We start from the raw sequence: 23,933 nt of genomic DNA, 5'->3' as shown, positions 1-23,933 counted from the left end.
TTTGTCCTGTAAAAAGTGCATAATTTGTCCTGGTGAAAGTAAGAAGCAATAATATTTCATAGATATTCAATAATGTACAGTCACTAAGTACACCTCATGATACTGCAATCTGATAAACATGCGTTTGGTTTCAATTTAGGACCATTTAAACAGATTCCCCTGCCTGATTTTTCCCATGTGGACCGTCCTAATTCTCAGGCTCTGCCTCCAGCATGTGCCTTGACCCCTCACCTACTGCTTCTGATTCACACAATTCTTAATTAAGAACTGTACATATAATTGATACAAATTAAGAGGAAGTATCTAAACTAATCTACAGTTTACTTTCTTACTTTCAGGATTTATTATTGCAATTAATGTAGTCTAATAAGATTTTAAGAAAAAAAGAAGGGAAAGAAATCAAAGCATATAAAATTATCAACATGAAACATATATAAATGTCAGCATTTACACTATAATTCATGAGATCCATCACAATCAATTAACGCTAATCTAGATACAAAAGGCAAAGGAGGAAAACAAAGAAAATTGAAGTTGAAAAATGAAAATAAAAGAACTGATAAAGAAATCAACATATTGGACAGTCCTACGGGTCAGACAATTAAAATTATGCTTTGAGTTCTACTCCGCCTCACCTTTCTAATCTGCCTTTCTTAAGTGGAAATAAAGGTGGCAAAGCACTGCTCTTCACCTGTGTGCAAATGGGTACGTTTATCATTGGCCTTATCCTGATAGTAGCTGATCTTGTTCTCTCCAATCCTTTCTTCATCCTTTTCCCCGCATGCTTCTCTTTGTTTCCACAACCTTCTTTTCCTTCTTCTGCCGTAACTATATCAGCCAATGAGCTTGAAGAAGACGATGTTGAGGAAGAAGATGATGATGGTGAAAGAGAAGAAGCACGTTGCTTCTTTAACCTAAGTAACTCTTTCCACAAAACAGTGCATTTTGGAGGTCTTGGAGATGGGTCATCATCAACAAACCAACTAACCCTAGGTTCTTCTTTGTTGTTCACTTCCACTTCTTCTTCTTCTCCTTCCTCAGTTTCTTTGCATTTAAGATTGATTTTATGGAGTTTCTCAGACTGCTGCATTTGCCAAAAGGGAAGTAACTTCCCTTCAAAGAAAAGCTCATCTGCAGTTAACATAGTGGCGTGGCTACTCATGGTGCTGTTGCCTGAAAGGAATTCAAAATCTGCAGCATAATTTCTTGCCTTTTCTCTTTCCATTTCTTGGTCTCTCTCAGCTCGTGCGTTTGGATTAATAGAAATGAAATTGTTTTCATCAAGAAATTCAGCAGAGAAAGAAATTCTTGGACTTGAAGGTTGGTCAATGGATCTAGAGGTTGCTTGAACAGCTTCTAGAGATACCATTTTTAACTAATTATTCTTGGTATAGAGGAGAAGAAGAAGAAGAAGAAGGAGATTTGAGCTGGGTACAGTGAGCTAGGTATGTGTGAAGAAGTGTGCATGGAATTTGTGATATATAAAGGGAAGGAGATGCTTCTTTTTTTCTTTTACTTGGTGTGATGCAAAATTAAAAATATGGTTTTTGTTATGTAATTGTGTTTGGACGGTGTGATTAATAAAAAAGATAATGGTCTGTTGAAGTAGAAACAAGTCAGCTAAGTGAGTGTTTAAGAATATGGGAACATCACATGGACACCTTTGGATATAAAGACAAACCCTTTTACTTTTTAACTCTTAATTCTTTCTATTTAATTTCTCATGCATTTCTATTCATCACTTTATAATCTTTGTATTAATTTTCTTTTCTTTTCTTTTCTTTTTGGAAGAATCTTTGCATTAATTCCTAATTCCCATAAAAGAAGAAAATAAAGAAAACAATAACCATCTTATTTACATTAGGTAAAAAAATCAATCTTTTAAAAAGGCCTTTTTTTACCCCAATTAACCTAGTGACCGTTGAAATTTCTCCTACACGTATACGTAGCTAATATACAAAAACAATAACCCTACAATTGATTTTGAGGATTCTTTTAAAAAAAAAAAAAAGATTGTGTGAATTTTATTCTGATCAATTAATAATACGGTGATATTTTGATTTAATATCAAAAAATTATTTTACTGAATATGAACAACTGCTTAATTTTCTACTCAGATTCTTTTTTTGTATTATAAATAATATATTAATACGATTATTAAATTTGAAAATAATTAATTTGAATATATATATATATATATATATATATATATATATATAAGAAATGAATTTTAAGCATTTTTTCCTCTTTCTTTGTAATTTATAAAGAATCAAGGGTTTTTTTTTTTGTTTCTTTTTTATAGGGTAGTAGTAATTGATTTATGAACTTGGATCAGTCAAAGAAAAGCTTATATATATTTTGGTTGACGATAACATGGAAAGAAAGAGTCCTTAGCATGTGGTCACATGAGTGTAATTTCTTGCCATGTGACAACTGAATCAAAAATATTTGGGAAGGTTCTAAATGACCAGTATACCCCTTCAAATGGGGGTGGCCTTTGTAGGTACCATATGCACTTTTATGATGGGTATTCTTGGCATATGGAATTGCTACAGGTGGTAGATATCATGCCAATGCTTAAAAAGCTTCCATTAAGATTTGCAAAGGTCTAATTAAATACAGACAGCTAATGAACATAGGAGTAATCTTTTGGTTATTGTATGTATGTATGTATGTATATATATATATTATGTAATTTTTATTTTATTTTCATGGTTCATAATTCAGTAGCACATTATTTCAAGCATTGTATGGCCCTCCTTTTGTTCTATTATTGAGGGAGACAATAATGTTAAAGCTTTAACAGACCCAATAAACAACCAATCTAAACATGTGATTATCATACTAACTTAGGATTAATTATTATGTCACTTCCTCTTTTCTCTTTTTGTTGTCTCTAAGCTTCTTATTTAGCTTTTGTGGCACCATCATTCAAACTAAACTCTTTAACATTATCCTTTTCAGCTCAACCACATGCTCATACTAATCACCAATTTGTTTGTTTTTATTTGATGCCTGAATGAATTACTTGTCAATTTTCATAGGCCTGTCTTCTTAATTCAGATAAAATTATATATTAATAATTCATAAAATTCACAAAAAAAAAAATTAACTCTTAAATTAATTTATGAGTCGGCTTATATTTTTATTATATCTCAGGATAGTAAGATAAAATAGAAAAAATAGAGTCCCATTCCATATTATTTTTTGTTTTCCAAATAAAAAACATTTTTATTTATTTAGTACAAAATTAATTTTTTTTAATTATAATAAGTGTAATAAATTTTACAATATTTATATAAGGATAATTTAGTTATTTTTTATATAATTAAATTTATTAAATATTTTTTAATTTAAATGAATCACCAAAAAAAGAGAATTAATATGAAATGGAAGAAGTAATATTTAGCTTGTAGCTTACTGCTGTTTCTCTTTTTTCCAGTTTTGCTAGAACACCATGAGAGCTTAGCTGTGTGGATTGAAGACAAAACAGTAGAGACCTAACAGGCAAAAGAAGAAGATTGTAATTAGCTGTTGTGGGACCAAAAATTTTGGTGTTTAGACAAAAAAAATTGAAAAAAGAAGAATTAGACAAGTGAGTGGGGCTAAGGACTAATTATGGAAATTAATTATAATAATGAAGAAGGATTGACCCGGAAAAGACTCCAGAACGAGCAATGTGGGTCTACTGTGGATTGAAGTAAGGAACCATTTATTAATTACACTAATTGCATTAGATTAATGCATGGGTTTAGTCTGGTTTCATGCAAAGCCTAGCTGTATTTACTTCAAACTGCACCTTGGTTTTTTTAGATCCTTTTTATCTTATATAATTCAGTCCTCTCTCTTTTGTTCATATAGTAGCTGTTTCTTGTCGATTAGAGAGAGATATATGTTTGAATATTGTTTCCACTTTGACCATACATTATATATATATATATATAAATTAAGAGCAATTTTAGGTACAGGAAACTTTCTGCTGTTGGAATATATGATATTTTCCATGAATATTTAGGTTTTCTTCTTATTTGATTAATAAAATATAAATGATAAACAACTGTAATAAGTCTTTTCTTTTAAGTCTCAGTTGAAGAATATACCCATAACAGTTTTGTAGTAATTTTACTGACATGGCAGCTAAAAAATAGTATTTATATCATAATATTATTTCCACATCAGAAATTATGTTAACCTAATTTAGAAATAAAATAACTGAGGATAAAATACTTTATCCGTCAAACCAGCTCTGGAAAGATATATAGTGGTCATCTCCCATTGGGTAAAAAGTACTAACTATTATTGATTTTTCTGATTTAGTGCCAGCAACCAGAAACTTTTGATGGGTGAAACTGAGTGTGCTTTTGACTGAATTAAGTTCACATCAAACCAAACTTTGATAACAAATAGCCCCCCACTACTTATCAATATCATGCAAATTTGTCCTTTGCTCGCATACAGTACAACATTACGTCCAAGCAATTGACCATTCTCTCCATCTGATTTTTCTCTCCCATTTTCTTCTATGATCCCCATTTAATTAAACTTCATATGATCTAATTTTTTACTCCATAAATGTGACCTTGGTTGAGGCTATGAATTGCACAGCAAACTAGGAAATTTAAAGCACTAGTCTCTAATTATAATGTCTAGGAGATCAAAGACCAGAAACAGCATTATGCAAGATTATTGCCTGCTTCTTAACATGCATGTTTTAGTTGTCTGTAATTATAGTGTCATCCCCCCAGTAATTAGTATGATAATTTGAACATGGATTAGGAACATGTTTTAGACAAAAGAACCTTCTCGCAGCCATTCTATGAACTAGCTAGAGTTCAATCGACAGGAAACAATATGTTTGTGGGCTAGTTATAATTATAAGTAACTAGGACTAGATATAGTAATGATTTAGATTTTAGGCAGGAAGAAAGAAAATGCGTATGTGTTTGAGGGCTGTCATAATAAGGTAGGAACTGCATGATCTGAAAGTGACTTAAATTGTGGCAAACAATGGATGGCGTGCTAGCTTAAAGCATATGCAAATTTTGTCTGAACTGGTACATTTATTCTCTTGTAGGCACCATCAATAGAATTCCTACATATGCCGTGCCTTAATTTTTACTATACTTCAAGTCTAACCAAATGAGAGATGAATATGGGAACATGATGTGCTTGCAAGAATTACTCCATAATTGAGTGGTCTAAACCCCTAACCTGCTGAACTAAGTACGTACAAAAATCTCTCCAGCCGCCTGTATATAGCTGCTTGCTTTATTGCTCTTAAATTTAGATTCTAAAAAATGGTTAAATACTGTACTAGTACCCCCTACTAATGAATTAAATGTATCTTCCATCTTGCAACCAGGCCAGACCACCTATATACAAATGGGCGAGAGTGGAAAATTTTCGAAATAAATTGGTCCCCATATCAGTATCCCCTTGACACGTACAGCTTGAACAAATTTGAATCAAATTTAGCACATGTCACTATCTACCTGGAAAAAGAAAAGAAAAAAAAAAACATAGAGAGAGAGACTCAACGCCTGCCTAGTGATGGTATGATGAGAAGATCTTTTCTCACTAGATGACATGTTAGATATCAGTATTCAGGAGACTTAAGGCAGTGGTGACCGAGCCCTCAAAAAGCCTGCCTCTTCAACTGCAGATACCCTTTTCCTTTGGACACCAAAAGATGAAAACTATTAGCTAGAATATGCGAGAATTCTCTCCAAATTAATCATATGTAGAGATAATTAAGAAAAGAGGACCACATATATTTGTGTAACTGTGAAGGAGGTAGGCGACGGGTGGCATGTGAGGTGTCTATGCATCTTATTAGATGACAAACGGGCGATCCAAAAGCTTGACGTTAATTCTAGAGTTCCCATACCACAGCTTCCATCTCTATCAACTCCTCTGCCATTTCAGCTTCACCTGCCACTCAACTCAGCAATACTAATACTAATTCAAATACTATTACGCCATTAATTTCTTTGGCAACATCAACTTTTGAAGTCGTTTTCAGCTTTCCCTGGCCTTCACGCATAATTAGAAATTTGTACCTTCATCTTTCAGTGTGATCGTTTTTTGACCTAATTTTTTTGTTGCATTTGATCTTGACTGCTATAACTAATTGATCTCATAAATAATATAATAATTGATCAGTGACCAAAATGCTTTTATCGTTGCAAAGTAGAATTCGTATATAAATATGGTTTCGTTTTAAAACTCATAGTTTTGCGAAAGCCCGCACGCATCCTCTCAAAAGCTATTCAGTAGGCATTGACAAGTTCAAATTTTATTTATTTGGGAGCAGCCAGTTTCAATTTCAAGGAATAGAAGTTAAGGAAAAGTCCAGTTACGCCAAAAACAATGGGGACTTTCTCATTGATTGATTCAAAAAGTGATTTAGTTAGTATCAAATTCTATTCTCTTCAGTGATATATTAACTGCACACCTGTTTTTTTTTATTCAACTATTTTATATTAAGAAAAATATTCACATTGTATAGGACAAATCGCATTCATTGAAAAGAAAAATATAGATTTTTGCATGGAATAGTAGGATGAGAAAATATGGCATGTTTGATCTCTCATCTAGAACAAAGATTTAATCACATCAAATTGAGTTGAAATATTATCAAATCTCGAGTTTGACTCAATTTAAAAACTCAAAACTCAAAACTCAACTCTAATTTAATTGAATCTTGTTTTCTGATTTCGAACTCCACTTAGTGATAAGCTTGACTATATATCCAAGCTTAACTAAATTACTCTAGATATAGTCATAAAAATTAAAAGATTTAATCAAGTGAGTCTCATTCTCTAAACTGAAGTCCAATTAGGCTCGACTTAATTAATATATAAAGGATACTCGACTTAATTAATATATAAAGGATACAACAATAAAAGTTTATTTAGACTCGTAAAATTATTAAATAAATATTATGAGATTCAAAATTAAACTCGTTAAGTTATTCAACTAGTTCGAATTTGAATTTGATTTGATAAAAATTGAATCGGTTATGAATAATTCATAAGTTCGACTCAACTAAATTCGAATATGCCTATGATTTAGAATATCTCATTAAATAAGTGATAACTTTCTGGCAAAAGAAAACAAATTATTTTCTTAGAGCATTAAACAACAATCAAAATTATCTCCTCCATTTAAATATCCAAAAAAATCTCAGCAGGATAGAGCTATTTTGACGAAAGGTTTTTAAAAAAGTAAATCTAGGAAATAGAAACAGTATGGTGATAAGATGAATTGACATGCAATGGGATAACCACAAGAATTTTGCATTATGATGGCCTACACATACCAAACTGGGGCAAAAACAGATGGATATCAACCCAACACACAATTTCATCTACGATTTTGTTCTTCCTCCTTTTTCCTATTTAATATTCTTGCCTCCATTAAATTTCATTTTCATTTCATGGCAACATCCATGACCATCGACAAGCTTAGCTTGACAAGTCCTTTTGAATCCTTATCTAAAGCAAAGACTAATAGCCAGTGTTAGATTTCTTTTGATGTAAAATGTGCATAATATGGACATCCCTTATTATTATTGGATGATGGCGTACCCCATAATATTCTTGAATAATTAAACTTGTTTCGATAAGCATGTAATTTCTTTTTCATTCGGAGCTCGAATGGATTACTAAATTTCAATGCAAAACTATTACTGTAAATTAAGTCTGTTAACACCATTACTTGGCAAATAAGATCAAGATTTGAATTTTTATATTTCTTCAAAAGATATGAGAAAATCAATAATACTAATTGGTTAATTATTTTCTTTTTCTTTTTTTTATGAATTCAGAGACGGATCTAAACGAGCAGCGAATTTTTTTTTTTTTTCCTGAATGTTTCTATCGCCGACTAAACAATCAACATTACTTTAACTAGACCCCCCCTCCACAAAAGCTCAATTACCTCAAAAAGTCCCTTTAAAGTTTTATGCAAATATATATATATATATATATACATACACTTTTTTTACATTTAATTGTTAATTTGCATTTGCCTCATATTCAAGGTTCACCTTTTCTCTTATAGTTCAGAATTCTTTTCCTTACTTAATCCATGCACTTAAATTCAAAATTTGCTTAATAATTTAATGGTTTGGTCGGGGAGAATTTAAAACTAATAAATATTTTAAAATGTTTAATCTTAAGTAATATTATAGATTGTGTACAACTTATTATTTTATTTTGATGTATAAAGTCGTCGACTAGAATGTTTTTACAATTTATATGACATTAATAATAGTAGTTAAATTATTAGTTTTGTATGTATAATATATTTTTTTATTAACTTTCTTATTATAAACACGTTTTTAAGGTCAATCGCATCGTTTTGAGAGGTGAAATGATACTTTAACTGCAATTATTTTTTTATTTTTATATATATTGATCTCTTAAAATTAGTAAAATGATTCAAGATATAAGATTTTAAAAATTGATTTAAGAAAATATATATAATATAGAATGATAATATATTTACAGTGTTTGTGTTTAATATCCGTCTATATATATGTATATGGTGTGATAAACAGAAATTTCTGAGTTGGCACCTGGAAGAGCTGTGAGTTTGGATGAGTTGAGAAGAGCAAAGCAGCATCAAATCCAAATATTGAATGATTAATCTAAACCATGCAAAAGAAAAGGTCCCATGGGAGTTTTTTGGTGGGACGTTTGATACTATATGAAGGCAGACTGGACAAACCCAAATATAATATGTTATAATTAAGTTTCAATATATCAATGTTGCTGCTGTCCTGTAAAGCCGTGTATATATATATAAGTACTCGGTACGTCTCTACCCATTTGATTATATGTCGGTCCCATTTCTTCACCAAAAAATAAAGTTGACCCCAATTAGATCCAAACCATTTATAGAATGGGTTCATGGCACCGTCACCGTTCTTCATTTTCTCAGCCGACACGAGGCGGAAGTTACACCAAGCAACCACCAAAATACAAGACTCTGCCTAGCTAGTCCTATCTATTAATTGGTTTCCATCTTGTACTCAGATCATAATGTTTTAATCTTAAAGATGAGGGACTAATAATCAAAGTGTTTTGAGCTCCTTATTTTGTATATACTTTATATTTAATAACTCTATATGGTTGTTCTTTTATGTAGCCATCAAAATTAACTGATATTGTTGAATAATAATTAAAAAAGAATAAATTATTAAAACGCTTCATAATATTCACGTGAAATGTTCCTTATTTGAAATATTAGTATTCATTTTTAATCTCACCGATTTAAACTAAAATTTATTTTTAAAATGTATACAATAAAATGAGCAGGAGAGTGATACGTAGAATTAAACTTTACAAAATCCACATATATTTCTGCAGAGTTGGTGCATGAAAAGGAACATAGAGCATTTTTCTGCTACCATTTCCCCTATTTATTTCATGCATTGCCAGTAAATGAAGATTTTGAAATTTGAAAATATGAGAAAGCGAAATTGCATCGTTGCTTCAGACTACTAAAATCAATAAATACACACTGTCTTATCCTATTACAGAGATTGTGGAGAGCGAAATCTGAAGCTTCATTTACACTTGCGCACATGGATGCATCCCATGACCCCAAAAATAATTGCTCTTTCTTTAAAAACGACAGAAATGCAATATACAACGTCTAGTCACCATATATAGTCTGATTTTCAAAGCTATATACGTAATATAATCAGAAGTTCATTAATGGAGATTATGTATTAATCAATTTGAATCTAAAACTAATAGTACTTGATAATCCGGATACAAATGACATTAATAAATAAGGTTATATCATGGCTAGACCAACGTAAGAATTTGCTCTCCCGATAAAAACAAACTACAAACAGACAAATTGAAGCTTAAATTTAAGTTATTAAAAGCTGTTCTTATCGAGCTTGTAAAAACACAACTCCAAGAACTTCAGATAATTAAATTGTTAATTAATTAATGCTCCACATGGAGCTTTTTACTAACTCTACGTTATAAAAACAAAAACACATAATTAAAATACATACACATGCATGCCACTGGAAATATAAAAAATAAATTAGCTTAAACTGTTCTTCTTCAGTTAATAAAATACTCTCAACAAATTAATATTAGATTTCATTACTGATCATAGTCTTGTTTTGCATCATGGAGTTCTTGCAATGAGCAATTGCACCTTGAATAGCACTCTGCAATTCCTCCATTGATGAAGTATCAGCTGCATAATGCATTCCGCCGCCACTAACTCTACTTGTGCCTGAATTCATCACTCCGGTTCTGCAAAGCACGCCAGAGTGGCTTGGTGACGATCGCATGGACGACGGACAGCTTGATACACAGCTTCTCCTTCTTGGGTACCTTAAGTTTCCTGAGAAAGAGTGAGAGATCCCTCCATTGCTTTCTTTTCTTGCGTTCTTGACTGAGACGACATCAGATCTCTCTGATTTTATAGGGAAAGATAGACTGCTTATTATTGGTGCTGCTGGGGTAGGATTTAGATTGTTTATGCCTCCCATTTTTTGCTGTTGTTTCTGAGAAAGTTTTTCGTACAATGGCTTCACCTTCTTTAAGTACTTTCTTATAACTTCTTTCGCTGTTGCACTCATTCTTTTCACCGAATTAGAACCTTCATTTTCGCGGTTCTTGGGGTCTTTCTTGAAAACAGAAGAGAATCTTGATAGAGAAAAGTACTTGTTGGTTTTCTTGATTTGAGAATTCAAGTAAACGTGATGATGGCCTTGAAAATGAGAGTAATTGGTGTTAAGTCTCTTGAACTCATCATCTAACTCAGTGACTGAGCTAGGTCTTGAAGAGTCACACTCACCAAGCAAGACAAGGTCGCTACTGAAAGAAGAGGTGGAATCATTGGAGCTGCCAGTGGAGTCGCGAGAGGCGGTGGTGGTAGTGTCAGAAGAGGAAGATGTGCGTGAAGAGGCTAAAAGAAGTGTACGGACCATGGAAATGCGAGGGGAGAGATGGAGAGGCAAGAGTTGGCCTTTGTAGAAAAGTTCATCAGCTGGGCAAAGAGCAGTTGACGATTTGCGGGGAGATAAAGAGATAGTGAACTCAAAATCTGAAGAAGAAGAAGAAGAAAAAGAATGAGAAGGTGAAGAAGGCAGTGTTTGGGATGATCTTGTATGATCTTTCTCTCTTCTCTTCCCCATCTTTATTACTCTCTGCACTACTACATTATCTGTATAGTAACATAACAGCAAAGAGGAAATAAAGAGGGTGATGAGTTTGTGAGAACAAAATATTCAGTGAGAAGTAAGATGGATGCTTCTTATAATGATTTCATATTGAGATGAGATATAATCTGTTTGACTCCACTCTCTGTGGTGGCGAGTGTAGAACAAGCGCCACCACTTACCACTAGTTGTGGTCCATGTTGTTTTGTGCTATATACGTTATATAGGTAGTTATAAATTGGGAATTGGTGGATCTGATCAGTGAGCAGGGGAAGAGGGGTCACATGGGAGCCTTGTTATGTCTATTTCCAAGTGTATTTTAGCTTTACTTCTCTCTCTCTCTCTCTCCCCTGCTTGTGTGATTATATGCAGTGTTGTGTCACGTGCCCTAATCGTGAAAGGTGGGGTTGGATCATGGGTGGCTAAAGGGTTACATTGGTATTTCCAAACCCTAATCTCTTAAGTTTTAAAATATAAGGATTTTTTCTTCCCTACTTCTAGTCTATATTTGTTTTATTGCTCTTATTACTAATTTAATTCTGGAGTTTATACTTTTTCAACTATTTTATCTCACTGTTTTAAGATTTTAAAATAAACATTAATAATTTTTATTTATTTTTAAAAACACTTTTCAATCATAATTTTAAAAATAAAAAATAAAAAAATGACATTTAATAAATCATATTTGCTAAAAAAAAAATTATTCTAGATTTTTTGTATTTATGGATTATTTCACACATATTATATTTAAATATAGTAATATTTTTTTATTCACTCGTCTTTTTCTTTAATAAGTAGAATTGATTTATGAGAGATTTTTTTTATTATAAAATTGTTATTTGAAAATATTTTTAAAATAATTAAAAGCTTAAAGTTCGATTTATAATTCTAAAATAATTAGTTAAAATTTTTAAAAAAAATTTATAGAATTTAAGATTTTTAATTAATAATTATCTTAAATGAATGATATTAAAAAAATGATTGCAAAATTATAAACATGTAAAACACATAAAGCACTGGAAAATATTCATTCAAAATTTTGGATGGGATAGACGGAAATATTAGAGTATTCTTGCACATAGCCTCTTTATCATGTTGAATCCGAACTTTCTCCATTACTAAACTTATGGACTCCATCACTTCCCCATCAAGTCTAATGAACAACAAGATTCAATCACACTATTAAACTATCGGCATTAACCTAATAAACTCTTTAGCTCTCTCGTTGGCGGTCTATTTATTTTGAATTAATATTTTTATATCAGATTTAAAAACGTACGGATGAAATGATAGATTTTAAATTTAATTTTAAAAATAATATTGATAAGAGTTTTCAGCAAATTTTAAATTAATTAGAAGAAATAAAAAGAATTTCTCTAGCAGAGTCGCACAACATATAAATGAAATGCATTTATATTAATGCGGCAATAAAGAAGTCTTGTAATTATATTCGCACCCATTTGTACTATCACTTTAATGAGATGAAAACAAGGACAACGTACAATTCTGTAATTAATATAGTTACTGAAAAACTATTTTACTATTTTAAAATTTTTTTATTCTAGATATTTTTTTTATTTAAATACTAAATTGATAAAATGATTAATATGTTTTATTAATTTACAATAATAAAATATTTATAGCCACATGTGATTTCTTTATTGACTGATTTGCGACGTGAATATCTAATATAGACAATAATGATCCGAGCAATCCTGAGAACTATGATGCTGTAATTAGTGTGTCACTAAATCACCGGTCAGTATAAGCTGACTCATATCACAGTTGTACAGTCCAAATCTTTGAGTATGATTAGTCAATCTTAACCAGTTTTAATTAATGACTTTGGCCTGTTGTACAGCTGTTTAGGCTTTAAAGCCTGGTGTTGATTTCTGAAAGAAATTGAGGGATGGATCCCATTATTATATTGGCTTTTTTGGGGCAACAAAAGAAATTTGAGGAATCATTACTAAGCTCGTCGGCATGCATCAAAATGGGTCAACCAGACTCGCTTATATATACTTAGTCACCATCGGCTATCATGTTTTCCCTCTTTCTTATAATCTTTATATTAAGATTTTAAAATCTTTCTTTTTTAATATCCTAAAAAAGAAAAATACTAATCATGAAAAAGAATTCCTCAGATCATTAAATGCAAGAAAGTAAGAGATGGCTATTCGGTTACTGTAGAGTCAATAATTCAATAAAATAGTTCAAATACCAAATCTCATAATTATTTAATTAATGCACTGATTGCTCATTCTATATTTTTTTTTAGTAAATGTCATTAATTTTTATTTCTGGTTTCTTAAAATACTTCTATTATATTCTCCATAAAAGCTGTAATTTTAAAATATAAAATACAAAATTAATTGCATATATAATGTTTATATTAATTAAAGAAAGATATTTCGAACAATTATTTATTAAATTGACAGTTGCAAAAAGGAAATGAACTATAATACATGGATTAATTTTTTGTTGTTTTGGGAGGTATGAAATATTTATCAAACAAAATGTGTGGGTGAAGACACACTCTATAGAGTATTTCTCAATCCTAACGAAATGAGAAATTTTAATTTGTGGATCTCTAGTATCCATTTAAATATTAATATCTCTCTTCAGCATGGAATTGGATTGCTTATTAAATGAAAGCAGCGATGATGAAGATCTCACTCTCCACCCTTCGCGTGATAGACGAGCAATGTTTATCTCATTTTCCAAAACACTGCCTAATTACCATTCCCTATATTCTTCCAATGGTTGAACAAACAATAATCTTGATTAGGGTTTAGAGAATAAGCATAATTATGAAGTCCTAAAAAGTAAGTTAAGAGTTCTTTTTTAGAGGGTTTGCAATTATACAAGCAAATAAGAGAGGGTGGCAGTGAATTCTCTTCTTATTCTATATACTATTCTTCTATGATGCACCCCTGTAGGTGGTACTCTCTTTTAATCATCACATAAGCTGAAAGCACATGCCCCATAAACAACTAAGCATATATGATTAGTAGACCTTTGTGATATATATATATATATTTATGATATGATATGCACTCGTTTCATGCATGCAACTTTTCTCTTTCTCACAGGGTGCACAATATGAATTAATGTTTGTGAAAATTCTACCTTCTCTAGATAATGCTCTAATTATATGCTAAATCAATGGATAAACGAGACATTTTTATTAATATTAAATGATTAAATATGTGTTAGTTATACAATATTAAATAAAATATAACTAGCTTAGCTTTTAATTTGTAATTTCTTATACTATGAGATCCACATTAGTTTCCTAGCGGAGGTAAACATACCACAGTAGAAGGATGAAAATCTTAAGAAAGTAATAACGATGGCCACAACTTTTCGAAGTCAAGTTTAATGGGGAACTAGAAAGCAGAGGAGAAAACACAAAATGACTCATGAAACTTGGAAGGAAAAGAATCCACAGCGAGGCTAAATAGAGACATAAAAGAAGAGGAAAATACGAACGCGTAAATAACAGTTGGAGCAAATGGGACTTCACCCATTTAATCAGTGCTTAAAAGAATGAGGAAGCAAGTAATAAATTCCATTAAGTCTATCCCTTACCTGCATATCCATCGGCCGATGGAACTCCCAACAGACAACACTGGCAAGCTCCAGAGGTAGACTGGGCCACATTTTCATAGTTGATACAGGTTTACACGAATAAACCATACGACAAAAATCAGAAAAACAACTACCGATAAGCCCAACTAGAGACACTAACACATAAATAAAAGCTTAAAAAGAGAAAATAGAAAGCAAAATAACGACTACAATTAATAGCCACCAGGATAGCTGCAAACTGCATTTCTCGATTGGAACCGACCCTCGCGCCTTTTGTTTAGAATATGGATTTCTTTCCTGGTTAGAAACGTAGTCTTATGCCTACACCTGGCTAGAGGGCCAGTTCCAATCGCGAACTAAACTAGTCAAATCTAAAATCAACTCTTGTCATCCGGTTTATAAACTAGCCTGAAATTGTATTACCTGGTTAAGGTTCAATATTGAATCTGAATCTTTATTGATTCGAATTCCCTGGTCTAGACCGATAACTTCTTTAAAAGATTAAATAAAAATATAATTTTTTTTTAAAAAAATTAAATTTATAAGCTTATATTCTAACTTAATCAACATACAAATAAGTGACTTGATATTAGTTACATATTTGTTAAATTCAAATTTAGTTAGCAAATTATAACAGATAACTCAATTAATTCGTTATTTTTAAATCATAAAATATATAAATATATAAATTAAAAGTGTGAAGAAATTATTTTAAAAAATATAATTTTCATAAATTGTTATTCAAATTTTCTTTTACAATCTAAATCGAAGTTAAACATAATTTGAATAGAAAATCAGATTTATATCTAAAACTGATCAAGTAAATCCGCCATGTATTGTTCAATTCTTAACTATGAATTAGACTTTTTACATTCAGGCTAGTTTAAAAATTAATATTTAAATGAACTATGAGCTCGACGATTTCGCACCGGTTTAGGCATTTGACCATTACTACTAGGACAACAGGTCAATTTGCTCCCTAAATCTATGTCTAATGGTTAAGTAGATTAAGTTTAAATTCTTCAGCAAATAGTTTCTTGAATTTGTATCAAATAGTCAAATACACCTAATTTAAATTTTTTAAAAAGTAAAATTACATTAAATTTTTAGATTTTAATTGAATTATAAAAATTAAAAATAATATTTATTTCATTAATAATCCCTAAAATTTAGATTTTATTAAATACATACTTATATAATGTGTCATTAGATATTGTATTAGTAAATTAATTAAATAAAATTCTAATTTTTATAATTCAATTAAGACTTAAAAATTTAATACTATTAATTCTTCAACAGTTTAAATTAGATGTATTTGATTTTTAGATACAAATTCAGAAATTATCTACTGAAAAATTTAAATTAAATATATCTAACTCTTAATTTTAAAAATTATTAAATGAAAAATTTAATTAGAATATTATTTAATCCTTGGACATCAAATTAACCATTTGTATCCTCTTTTTAATAAAAGAGAGGGCCAACAAACACACACTTAAGAGATGGACTGCACGGCGTCAGTGGACCTTGTCCATACAACACTCAGATTGGCCCGTTAGCATAATAATACGCCACGTTCTAAAATTAGAAAATGTTAGTTAGAACTTTTGGTACCATTATAATCGAACAGTTAATACTTTTAAATTAATTTCTTCTTTATTTTTTTTCAAGAAAAAAGAGAAAAAATAAAAAATAAAAAATCCAACAACAACTCACCAAGCAAAGAAACCACCAAATTTTTGGATAAAAAGAAGTAAAAGGAAAAGTAACGGTGTTTATATCTCTCTTCTGTTCTTTGACCTCTCTCTACGCTTTCTCTTCTTTTAAACCTCTTAAAGCTTCGCGTTCAATTCCATTTGTTTTTTTTTTTTTGAAAATTTTCTTTTTATCTTTCTCGAATTTGATCTTTAGCTCAATCACGGAGCTTAGATCTAATAGTAATCAGGTAACCCTTTGACAATTCTATTTTTTCTAGGGTTTAATCCTTCCCAGGTTAACTTTCTTTACTGTCTGTTCTGTTTTCTTGATTTTCTTTGGAGATTTTGCTACTTGTACTCAATTGCTGTTTCAATTTTGTTGGTTGATCATGTGTGATTATTATTATTTTTAATTGTTTGTTCCGCTTATTAGGTTTTATGGGGTATTTAATTGTTGTTATTGAGAAATTAACCTGAGCTGAATTTAATTGTATTTATAAATTGTTTGAGCACAAATACTTGCTTATAAGCCGATGCTACATTAGATTGCTTAATTATTAGAAACATTTATTCGATTTGACAATAGATTTCTTAAGTATTAGAAATAATTGTACTGTTTAGATATAGAAATTGCTGAAAGTTTTTCCTTTTCGAACAGACACATGAATTTTGAAGGATTTGAAAATAGCTTGTTATACTATAAGAAATCATGTTGTTGATTGTTTTGTTTCTTGTGCTAATTTTTGCAGGAACAATGTCTTTTGCTGCGCGGAATTATCATTCACAGGGCAGTACTCTCCACGATGATCGTTGCCACACGTTCAATAGAAACAACTACAATAATAACAGGAACAGGAATATAAACACGCATAGGCACAACAGCAACAGCACTAATAACACCCACAACTACAACTACAACTACAACTACAACAATAACTGGAATTATAACCACGACTTCTCAGGCAAATTCAGGGACCATATTGACAGCGAAAATAACAATTATGTTTACCCTCCTAATGACGCTCCCTCCTTGAAAAGGAGAAAATTTAGTGCTGGTACTTGGGAAGATGTCAGGAGAGAATTTGTTCAGCCTGTCTCGTATGAAAGTGCTGCTTCTTCAGCCTATAACAATTTAGTCCCTCTTACAAGATCAAATGCTGAGACTTCTACATCTACCAGCTGCAAACGTGACCGCTCGAAATTGGAAGATGATGATCCAGTGTTTATGTCCAGGGATGAGATTGAAAGACACTCCCCATCAAGGAAAGATGGTATCGATGCACTGCGTGAGTCACATTTGCGATATTCTTATTGCGCGTTCCTTCAAAATCTTGGGGTGCGGCTTGACTTGTAAGTGTTTCATCTTGAATTGATATGTGTTCAAACTTCAAACAATTATGTTCCCTTTATATTACCAATTTAGTATCCTGGAAATTTATCTCATAAACAAATTGTATCCATTGTTACAGACCACAAACCACCATCGGCACTGCTATGGTTTTGTGCCATCGTTTTTTCGTTCGAAGATCACATGCTTGCCACGACAGATTTGTAAGTTTTCAGATCCTCTTTTGGTTTAAATTTTAGGATTCTGTAAAAGCAGTCAGTATAAGTTCTGTTTGCCAGAAAAATGTTGTACCCTTTACTTGCTTGTGTACACCTTCACTTAGTAAATACTGTGAGCATTTTCCCAAGTGATAATTCTCTAGAAAAAGATGTTCTTAAATCTTCAGGAAATCTTTCTAAACAGAATTACAATTTCTTTTTCTAGAATTAATTTTTAAAGCTCGTGTTCTCTTATTATGTTGATTGCTTTGGATTTGGGTAGTGTAGTATCCCCCTAGATTTATCCTCCTTTCTTTCAAAGACACTGTTAATATGTTTCATTATTTAAAAGATTATTTTGGTCGAAAGCACCTTACAAATTATTCTTCTTTCTTAGTAATTTGATTTAGGCTTTTTCAGTGAGAAACTTAGATGAGCTGCCTTCTTTTGTTGGTTAGCTAGGTAGGCTTTATCATGTCCTATTTTTGTAGCTCTTACTTGGTGTTTTTATTTAATGGATTTTTGGTTCATTGAGTTAGCTATTTTTTGCTTCTAATTTTCTGGCTTTCGGTCTCTGATTTTGTGCTATCTTATAATCATTCCTTGAAGGTGCATCTATGACTTTAAGGTGCATATTCCTGCTTGCTACAGTTGTTCTTATTATGAGTGGATTGTTTTTGTTACAGTTAATTGCTACTGCTGCTCTGTTTCTTGCTTCAAAATCTGAGGAGACACCACGCCCTTTGAACAACATGTTGAGAGCATCTTCTGAGATTCTCCACAAGCAAGATATGTCTTTGCTGTCATACCTGCTCCCTGTTGTGAGTATCCTACCCTTTGTTTCTTACCTTTGTTATTTACCAAAAAAGAAGAAAACAAAAAATATGATTCTCTTTATTTCTCCTCACAGTAAAGAGACAGAATAAAAGATATACGTGTGGTTTTGACTTTTTCGTGGACCAAACGTTAGTCCAGAGACTTCAGACCCTCATATACATTTTTATTACCTTGCATCATGTGCATAATTCTTAAAAGTTTGGAGTTATCTAAGAGAAAAATTCTTATATTGCAACCTGAAGCTTTAGCAAACTGACTTGAAATGTATTGCCTTTTACAGGATTGGTTTGAACAGTACCGGGAGCGAGTGATTGAGGCTGAGCAAATGATATTGACAACACTAAATTTTGAACTTAATGTGCAGCATCCATATGCTCCTCTTACATCTGTCCTTAACAAAATAGGATTTTCACAAACTGTCTTGGTGAACCTGGCTCTAAACTTGATCAGTGAAGGGTGAGTTGATTATTGTCATTGTCCTGTACTTCATTGGCTATTCAATTTACAGGTTCTATCATATCAAATCAGTTAGTTATAGTAAAGAAATGAACAAGCTCTCATGGACCGAGATACTATACTATGATGCTGATCATGCTTCTTTCTTCAGGAAGCAATTTGATTTATTCTGTTGTAAGTTTATTGTTTTTGGATCTTTTAAGCGTATTTCGGCTAAAGACACTCTTAAGGTTTAGGGAGTGGTGTTCCATCTCTGATGATTAGTTCATGTAGATTTGGGATGTGAGTGTTAGAATCTCAACCAATTAAAACATTTCTGGAGATTTCACGGTACCCGAGCCATGGATGAGGATGCATTGGGCTTCTTCTTGTTCTCTTTGGATCAAAATTGTGTAATACTTGTGTCATCAATTTTCTTCTTTCGAGCAACTTGTCTGTGTAGCAATTCTGGTATGGGATATTGATTATTTTGGCATGGCATATAATTGCAGGGTCTACACAAGAATAGCGTGCTTGTTAGCTGGCGGATTGATATGCTGTGAATGGAAAGTTTTTTAAACTTCTGAAGTTGAACTGCTGATATGTTATGGATCACATAACTGTGATTATATCCCCCATCAACCCGGTTATCTTATATAAAGATAGTCTTAGAACCTGGAGGACCATTTTCAATCCAACTCTTTTTGCCCTATACTTCTAGTTTTTTAGACCGGTTACTTTCTTATGGTGTTCCTTCATTCTCATCTGAAGGGACTTTGGCCACTTGACTAGGATCTATGACCATAGGGTTCTTCCGTCTTTCATTTTTTCTTTTTGAACCATTTTGGGCCTTTTGTCTAATTCATAATCGCAATCTCTCCTTTCTTTTACATAAAGCTGTTCCAAATTAGAGCTGTTTCTGAATTCAATGTCATTTATGACTAGTTCTTTCCCCCCAAAAAAGAGTTCATATATTTGTCCATTTGTCAAACAAGTATTGCCATTTAATATGCAGATAAGAACAGGTTGGGTGGCTGCATAATATGACCAATTTTAGATTCATATCTATGGTCTATGATGGTACTTGTGTACCTGTTTGGAGTGACCTGACACTTTGTAATGGTATGTGGAATAAGATCACATGAGATATGATCCGCTTTGGTCTCCATTGGCCTCACGGTTTTGTCCCCTTTGTGTTTTTACAAACATACTGTGTGGGGATTGGGGGTACATGTCAATCTATGTATATTGGCCTCACCATGATAGTTCTAGTAGTTGTGTTCAGCTTCTATGTGGTAGTCGTGTGGACCTATATAGTTGGACCAATTATTGACCATGGTGAAGACCTTCAAACTGGAAAACAACTATGTTGTGATATTTCTATATTTTAAATGGATTACCCAATACATTCATGAGTATAGACAGAGATTGTCCATATATTTTTTGAAAATCTAAAATGTTAGTTTTAAACTTAATTAATAGTGCTCTTGAAAAAATATATTATATGCTATATACTTGAAGTTATGCTATCATTTCTGCAGTATTATTTTGTTTCTTGCCTTCCCCTTTTTTCTTTGATATTTGTCTTCTTGCTCCTATGGTAATAAAGTATGAGTTTTTATTGAAAGAACACTTTTCGCTTAGTACTGTCACCTTTGTTAATACGCCAGTTTATTTTAAAATTTTTACATGGATTTTGCATAAGGATCGGTGCTAACTACAAATACCTGAAGCTCATTTAGCATGTTTTTTTATAGCATTATGTAGTTAAAATTATTATCCTTCCCATCCTATCACTCTATTTTTTCCAATTATTTTATTTGGTCTCGCCGTTTGAGAGAGCCTGGTTGTGTAGGATTTCAAGTAGAAAACTTTGTCTAGAAGGCTATAGAATATTAAAACGTCTTCTCTTTAGTTAACTCAAGCTTATATTTGAACTAGTTGAATGAAGTATGGTCCATTAGGTGTCTAAGGGAAGAAGTTGGACCAGAAATTGGGGGAAAAGAAAGGATAGGAAGCATCTTCTACTCCTTTGAATCCTTTGTGAGACAGAGGCTAGTAGATAACAAAGAAAGGAAAAGGAAAAAAGGGATTTGGTCAATGGCTTACATGATAGCAGGATTAATAAATTCTCTTTCTTTTTATGTTACAATTTGCAAGCTTATGAAGTCATCATAGGTGTAAGTGGAATGTCTGTAGCTATTGGATCAATAAACTTAACATGCGTTTAGCTTCTTTCACCTTGCATTTTTATTCATTTAAAACAATTATTTTATGGAGCTATGCACTATGCTTGGCATAAAGTTCGAAAGTTATATACTTTAGTTCCTATTTGGACAATTGCACAATATGAGTAACATCTTTTGATTCAAACCTTGATTGTGTAGACTTCCAGTTCCAATCAAGCCTAATTCATGTAATGTTAAAATGTTTTGCCTTGAGAATTGACTTTTTTGTTGTAGCTGCTTGCAACCAAATGCCTTAGCAATTCAGGTAGAAAATTTTATTTCTCTTGCGCACACGGAAATTCCTCTGGTATTAAGCTACTGCTTTGTTCAGCAAGAACAGAGCCTGAAAGCTTGTATATGGGTTGTCCTGTATTGATATATATTTTATATATTCATAAATTTTTGTAACATGCATTTTTATTTTTCTTTTTTAATCATAAATGTTTGTTTTTCTACTTAGCATGATCATGTTTTCTATTTCCTAAAGACAACCCATCTTAGGCCTTGAGCCCCCCCACCCCCTGTTCTTTGAAGCGGAAGGGGAAAAGTCTTGTGGAGTTTATGGGATGGGGGATGATCACGATGCAATCATTGTGTAGCCTCGAGAACTAAAGCCACTCAATGGACACCTCCTGTCCAAAATAAAAGTTAAAACAACATGAGCTGTTGAGAAATTTAAAAATAATTTCCATGGAACATCTGAAAGGACTGTGGAGGGGCTAAGTTATTCACTCATGTTTCAGATGCCCCTATGAAGCAGGCATTGACTAGCTTTTTCGGGAAGTTCAAAAAATGATTCCCATGCAAGATATGAAGGGACTGTGCAGAGGCTAAGATATTAACATGATGTTACGAATGCCCCCCTGACGTAGGCGATTAGTCGCCTCAGACATTCTGTCTTTTCTGGTTACCTTTCTCATTTTATTTTGCTACCAGTTAGAGTTTTCTTAAATAACATATCATCTTTCAGCCAAAATCGCATGCTTTTTTTGTGTGTGTGTGTGAATATATTTATATCTTTCTACCTACAATATTTGCATCAGTTGTACCTCATTTTTCTTATTCCTCTGAATTTAAATGTCACTTGTAGCTTTATCTTGTGCTGTTAAGAGGATTGAAACTGTTTTTATCTGATTACTGGGTGCATGCATGCTTCATGAGCATTAGTCCATCATTTTTGACGGCCTTTCCAGATCAAGTTGTTCAGCAGAAGATGCAGATGATGGGGCTAAGAAGTTAAATTATTTGCAATGTGTTCCTAGTTTCTGTTTGTTTCTTACTAGAATTGTGTGTCTCTGGAGTTAAAAAGCCCCTGCAGCAGAATTGGGCCCGGGAGTCTATGTGTTTGTAGATGAGTATAACTTGTTTGCTATAGTTTTGGTACTCTATCAGCAAATCCTGCACAGGTTCTTGCAAAATATTCTTCCTTGGTTGCTGCTTTTTTGGTTGGTAAGATAAAACGACTTGACTTGCTTTCCTTTCTTGCTTTGTACCTAATGTTTGGTTTTATTTTCCTATGTTTACCTCTTTATACTCTTGCTACTGATATATTTTCTGTCGATGTGGCAATAAATGCTAAGTTGCACAAGAGTTGCCTGTTCATATTAGTTTCACCAAGCTCTGGTTGGTCCAACTGTTTATGCATCTCCCATTTGCTGACTGATGGTGTTGTGGTGTAGTGCTTAAAATTTATGATTTTTCTTTCTTGTAGGCTTCGGAGCTCACTCTGGCTTCAATTTAAACCTCATCATATTGCCGCAGGTGCTGCTTACCTTGCTGCCAGGTTTCTGAATCTGGATCTGGCTTGCTACCAGAATATCTGGCAGGAGTTTCAAACAACACCGGCCATTATCCAGGGTAGCTATGCAACATTTTCATTGGATATTCAAGTTCCACTTAGCTTTCATTATTGATATATCTATAATACGTTTTGACTGTTTAATGCAGATGTGGCTCAGCAGCTGATGGAGCTCTTCTAATATCCACTTAACAGGATTTGAGGCTGATGATGCACTTTTAGGTCTTGTCAGTACATATTCTTATCAGGTTATATACTTGCCTTTCATATTGTAACAAAAAATTAATGATGTCTTGTAATTCGGAAATGCTTGGAATAGAGGATGCTGTTATCTCTAAATTTGCTGTTGGAGAACATAGTAAGTGGATATGAGCACTTTGTAAGAAATGGAATGAGGCTGCATATTGAAATTTCTAGCTGGTCTTGATTGTCTGATTTTGTTTTTGTTACCAGCACCTACTCCAGGTGAAGTCTCTAAAAAGTCTTTCCTATGCTCATTTATCACATTGTTAATTTAGGGCAAAGATTTTACATGTCTTGAACATCGAGTCTCATTAAATTTGAGACAATAGCACCACCATTTTGGTAAACAAGGTTGTTATTAA

At 32.3% G+C, this 23,933-nt stretch overlaps 3 protein-coding genes across 6 annotated transcripts; 1 reads left to right on the top strand and 2 right to left on the bottom strand.

The window, feature by feature from the left end:
- Positions 1-30: 30 nt before the first annotated feature.
- Positions 31-1,774, bottom strand: LOC8259096. 2 transcript variants are annotated; one of them, XM_025156980.2, is made up of 2 exons: positions 636-1,774; positions 31-234 (listed from the first exon to the last, which is right to left on the bottom strand). In XM_025156980.2, exons 1-2 carry the CDS (start codon positions 1,367-1,369, stop codon positions 228-230), a joined length of 741 nt encoding a protein of 246 aa, XP_025012748.1. In that variant the 5' UTR covers positions 1,370-1,774; the 3' UTR covers positions 31-227. The 2 variants fall into 2 exon arrangements, with proteins under 2 accessions (XP_025012748.1, XP_002517209.2); XM_002517163.4 differs by having other exon boundaries at positions 31-240; positions 636-1,773.
- Positions 1,775-10,068: 8,294 nt separating this feature from the next.
- Positions 10,069-11,504, bottom strand: LOC8259097 (probable membrane-associated kinase regulator 1). Its single transcript, XM_002517164.4, has one exon. It carries the CDS (start codon positions 11,171-11,173, stop codon positions 10,121-10,123), a length of 1,053 nt encoding a protein of 350 aa, XP_002517210.1. The 5' UTR covers positions 11,174-11,504; the 3' UTR covers positions 10,069-10,120.
- Positions 11,505-16,526: 5,022 nt separating this feature from the next.
- LOC8259098 (cyclin-T1-5) lies at positions 16,527-23,744 on the top strand. Of its 3 annotated transcripts, XM_048378821.1 has the most exons (7): positions 16,530-16,733; positions 17,235-17,835; positions 17,955-18,036; positions 18,717-18,851; positions 19,148-19,323; positions 23,242-23,387; positions 23,478-23,744. In XM_048378821.1, exons 2-7 carry the CDS (start codon positions 17,240-17,242, stop codon positions 23,507-23,509), a joined length of 1,167 nt encoding a protein of 388 aa, XP_048234778.1. In that variant the 5' UTR covers positions 16,530-16,733; positions 17,235-17,239; the 3' UTR covers positions 23,510-23,744. The 3 variants fall into 3 exon arrangements, 2 of the variants coding, with proteins under 2 accessions (XP_048234779.1, XP_048234778.1); XM_048378822.1 differs by lacking the exons at positions 23,242-23,387; positions 23,478-23,744 and adding an exon at positions 19,815-22,297 and having other exon boundaries at positions 16,527-16,733; XR_007217209.1 differs by lacking the exons at positions 23,242-23,387; positions 23,478-23,744 and adding an exon at positions 19,815-22,297 and having other exon boundaries at positions 16,529-16,733; positions 19,148-19,715.
- The last annotated feature ends 189 nt before the right edge of the window (positions 23,745-23,933 follow it).

The sequence above is a fragment of the Ricinus communis genome, chromosome 9, assembly GCF_019578655.1.
Source record: "Ricinus communis isolate WT05 ecotype wild-type chromosome 9, ASM1957865v1, whole genome shotgun sequence".
NCBI lineage: Eukaryota > Viridiplantae > Streptophyta > Magnoliopsida > Malpighiales > Euphorbiaceae > Ricinus > Ricinus communis.
Note: the sequence above shows the minus strand (reverse complement) of the source record. Positions and strands in the feature narration are given on the sequence as shown.